Genomic DNA, 4,401 nt, shown 5'->3' with positions numbered 1-4,401 from the left:
TAATGTTCCAATATTCAATACTAATACATAGATCAAATCCAATCACTTGAATAGCGAAGTCCTGTTCCTCGAGCATGTCCCTCAAATTTTGCTTGAGGAAGAGGCTGCGTGAAAGGGTCCGCCAAATTTTGATCAGTGTGAACTTTGCGAATACTAATTTCTCCTTCTTCCACTTTATACCAGATGAAGTTGAATCTACGGCTAATATGCCTGGTCTTCTTGTGTGCTCGAGGTTCTTTTGCCAAAGCAATACCACCCTCATTGTCACAGAAAACGTGTAGGGGGTCCTGAATGGTAGGGACTACACCTAGATCCCTAATGAATTTCTTCATCCAGGCAGCCTCTTGTACAGCTTCAGAAGATTCTGACTCTGTAGTGGATTGTGCAACAACACTTTGCTTGGAGATTTTCCAAGATACCATACCCCCATTGATAATGAACACATATCCTGATTGCGATTTTCAATCATCTCGATCAGTTGTGAAGGAAGCATCAGTGTAGCACTTTACACTTAAGCTTTCTTCCACGCCTCCATAGACGAGGAACATATCCTTAGTTCTTCTCAAATACTTTAGGATGTTCTTCACAACTCTCCAATGACTCTCCCCTGGATTTTTTTGGAAATTGCTTACCATGCTCATAGCATAAGCAAGATCAGGTCTTGTATAATTCAGAGCATACATAATTGATCCAATTGCAGAAACATATGGAATATCTTTCATCTTGTCTAGCTCAGCCTTTGTGCTAGAACATTGAGATGAACTTAGTATAGTGCCATGTGTCATGGGTACAAATCCTCTCTTAGAGTTTTACATATTGAACCGTTTCAATACTTTCTCAATATATGTACCTTGGCTTATACCTATTAATCGTTTTGATCTATCTATATAGATTTTGATTCCAAGAATGTATTGTGCCTCACCTAGGTCCTTCATTGAGAAACACTTTCCTACCCAAGACTTTACACCTTGTAAAGTTGGAATATGATTTCTGATGATTAATATGTCATCCACATATAGGACCAATAATGTCACCGAGCTCCCACTAGTTTTCATGTAAACACAAGATTCATCTTCATTTCTAATAAAACCACACTTTGTGATTTCATCATCGAAATGATGATTCCAGTTACGAGATGCTTGCTTTAACCTATAAATGCATCTCTTGAGCTTACACACTTTATTAGGATGCTTTAGGTTGACAAAACCTTCAGGCTGATCCATATAGACATCTTCTTCCAAGTGTCCATTCAGAAAAGCGGTTTTTACTTCCATTTGCCATATCTCATAGTCATAGTATGCAGCTATGGCAAATAGTATCCTAATTGATTTAATCATAGCGTCTGGTGAAAAGGTTTCATCATAATCAACCCATGAGTTTGAGTGAATCCTTTAGCAACCAATCTTGCTTTGAATGTGTGTAAGTTGCCATCCATGTCAATCTTTTTCTTGAAGACCCACTTACTTCCAACAGTCTTGCTATTGGGAGGAAGATCAACCAAGTCCCAGACTTGATTTTCTCTCATGGATTGCATCTCAGCGTTCATGGCTTCAAGCCATTTGGCATATTTGGGATCTGCCATTACATATTGGTAGCTGACCGGCTCATCAGCATTCGTCATTACAAAGCACTCGTCAATGAGAAATCTATATCTCTCAAGTTCATGACGAATTCTACCAGATCTTCGAACGCCTTGTGTTTCAGTAGGTTGAAGGACAGTGATCTCTTCATCTTCAACAACCTCTTGTTCAGTACTAGTGCCAACTAAATATGCATCGGGTTGAGGTTCTTGATCTTCTTCAAGTTCCACATGCCTCCCACTTGCCTCATCCATTAGAAACTTGCTTTCTAAGGATTCTGCTTTTCGTGTAATAAGGATCTTATTCTCACTAGGGATGTAGAAGTAATATCCTAAACAATCTTTAGGATAACCCACAAAGATGCATTTGGTAGATGTAGGCTCAAGTTTGCTGGAAGTCTCTTGTCTAAGATAAGCTTCACATCCCCAAATTTTCATATAAGATAAGGATGGAGGTCTTCCATACCACATCTCATAATGTGTTTTCTCTACCTTCTTAGTTGGTGCCATATTCAAGATACGGGCTGCGGTGAGTAAAGCATAACTCCAAAAAGATAAAGGAAGGGTACTTCAAATCATCATAGATCGAACCTATCAAATAAGGTCTGATTTCTCCTCTCAGAAACACCATTAAGCTGTGGTGTTCTAGGTGGAGTGAGTTGTGAGATAATCCCACGACTCCTTAGATGGTCTTGGAATTGTTGGCTAAAGTACTCGCCTCCTCTATCCGAACGAAGGATTTTGATTGTTTTGTCGAGAGTATTTTCAACTTCACTTTGAAACAATTTAAACTTTTCAAATGCTTCATGTTTATGTTTCATCAAATACACATAACCAAAACGACTGTAGTCGTTAGTGAAGGTGATATAATATTTCTCACCATATCTAGACATTGTTTTAAAAGGTCCACATACATCGGTGTGTATGATGCCTAATAAAGCACTTCCCTTTCACTTGTTCCAAAGAAAGGGGATTTTGTCATCTTGCCACATAAACAAGATTCACATATGTCAAATGACTCTATGTCATTTGCCCCCAAAAGTCCACTTTTTTGGAGTTGAGATATGCGTTTCTTGTTTATATGTCCAAGGCGACAATGCCATAGATATGTTTGGTTCAAATCTGGTTTGTGACTTTTGGTGTTGACATGATAAAGGGACTTATTGTTTGAGATGTCATCTAGGTTTAGTTCATAAATTCCATTTATTGGTCTAGCCTCAAAATAGAAGATTCCTTTCAGGAAGGAGTGAATGTTATCATCAACAAATTTGAAATCATAACCAGATTTTCTCAAACGTGAAACTGAAATGATATTTCTAGTAATAGAAGTAATTAAACACACATTGTCTAATGTCAAATACAGACCAAATGGTAAACGTAAATCAAAATGTCCTATTGCTTGGACTGCAACCCGTGCTCCATTGCCCACATGCAATACCATCTCATCTGCTTTCAGTTCCTTACTCTTTCTGAACCCCTGTAACGAATTACAAATATGAGTTCCACAAACAGTATCTAATACCCAAGTGTTTGATGAAAAAGTAAATAATCCCATTTCAATCATGAAAATGGATATACCTGAAGGGCCTTCCCCGACTTTCTTGTTTTTCAACTCTGCAAGGTACTTAGGAAAATTCATTTTCCAATGCCCGACAACTCCACACTCAAAGCATGTGTCATCTTTGGCAAACGTTTCCTTCTTCTTGGGTGGTGGGTTTTGAGGAGCTTTCTTCCCTTTTCCCTTGCCAGCTTTTGGCTTTCCCTTGAAGTTCTTGCCTTTGTTCTTCTTGACTTTTTCTTCCCTAATCATGAGCACTTGGGGATTTTTACTTGGGATATTCTTCTCTGCGGTTTTTAGCATCCCGTGCAACTCAGATATTGGTTTCTCCCACCCATTCATGTTATAGTTTATGATGAAAGCATTGTAAGACTTTGGCAAAGAGTTCAGGATGATATCTATAGCCAAGTCTTGTGGATGGAGAGCCCAATCTCTCCAATTGATCCATGTAGCTTTTCATCTTGAGAACATGTTTTCTCACATTCCCATTCTCCTCCATTTTCATGGCATGAAGTGCTCTCACAATGTCAAACATTTCGGTTCTCGCTTGTTTCTTCCAAACATCTCCTTGAGATGTTCAATTATGTCAAAGGCAGTGTAGTGTTCCAGATCCCGCTGAAGATCGGGAACCATAGAGGCAAGCATGAGACATGAAACATCAAGTGAATCATCTACATGCTTTAGCCATGCATCATGTGCAACCTTTGGTAGAGTAGGTGGTTCATCAGGAGTTTGGTTTTCAAGGACATAGTCTTTCTTTTCTTGTTTCAAAACGATTCTTAAATTTCTGTTCCAGTCCAAAAAGTTGGAGTGGTTGAGTTTTTCTTTGTCAAGAATTGACCGAATGTTCATTAGGTGATGTGTTACAGTAATTGGTGGAGCCATCTACAAAAGTTTAACAAAGTTTTCATTTAGTATTTAATTCTTTAAATAATAATACCCTTTTGTTTCCAAAAACATTATTTATTTAAAGTCTAGGATCCAAGTTACAAATCAAATAAATGGTTAGGTATCCTTTATCCCATTTACCCAATTTTAACAAGGTAAATAACTTGTATTAATTACACCATTTGTAATTCCTAGATTTATGAGACCCTTAACAATCCATTTGTTAATTTGACATGTTTGGTCTCATCTATGCCTTGGAACACTCTTGCTTAGGTGACCTTTATCACAAGAGGTTTCCAATCAAGTCATCCAATTAGAGAAACTTGTAAAATTGGCCTATCACTTGGTTATAGAAATCGCAAAAATACTTTGGTCA

General features: G+C 37.9%; 2 protein-coding genes across 2 annotated transcripts; both read right to left on the bottom strand.

Moving 5' to 3' along the window:
- Positions 1–461: 461 nt before the first annotated feature.
- Positions 462–785, bottom strand: LOC145106861 (secreted RxLR effector protein 161-like). Its single transcript, XM_079043788.1, has one exon. It carries the CDS (start codon positions 783–785, stop codon positions 462–464), a length of 324 nt encoding a protein of 107 aa, XP_078899914.1.
- A 2,871-nt stretch (positions 786–3,656) lies between these two features.
- Positions 3,657–4,022, bottom strand: LOC145106860 (uncharacterized). The gene has a single exon (XM_079043786.1). The coding sequence runs from the start codon at positions 4,020–4,022 to the stop codon at positions 3,657–3,659; it is 366 nt and encodes a 121-aa protein (XP_078899912.1).
- Between the last annotated feature and the right edge of the window lie 379 nt (positions 4,023–4,401).

This window comes from Lactuca virosa, chromosome 4 (assembly GCF_052849685.1).
Source record: "Lactuca virosa cultivar CGN04683 chromosome 4, Lactuca_virosa_CGN04683_v6, whole genome shotgun sequence".
NCBI classification, from domain to species: domain Eukaryota; kingdom Viridiplantae; phylum Streptophyta; class Magnoliopsida; order Asterales; family Asteraceae; genus Lactuca; species Lactuca virosa.
This window is presented reverse-complemented; position numbering and strand designations above follow the sequence as displayed.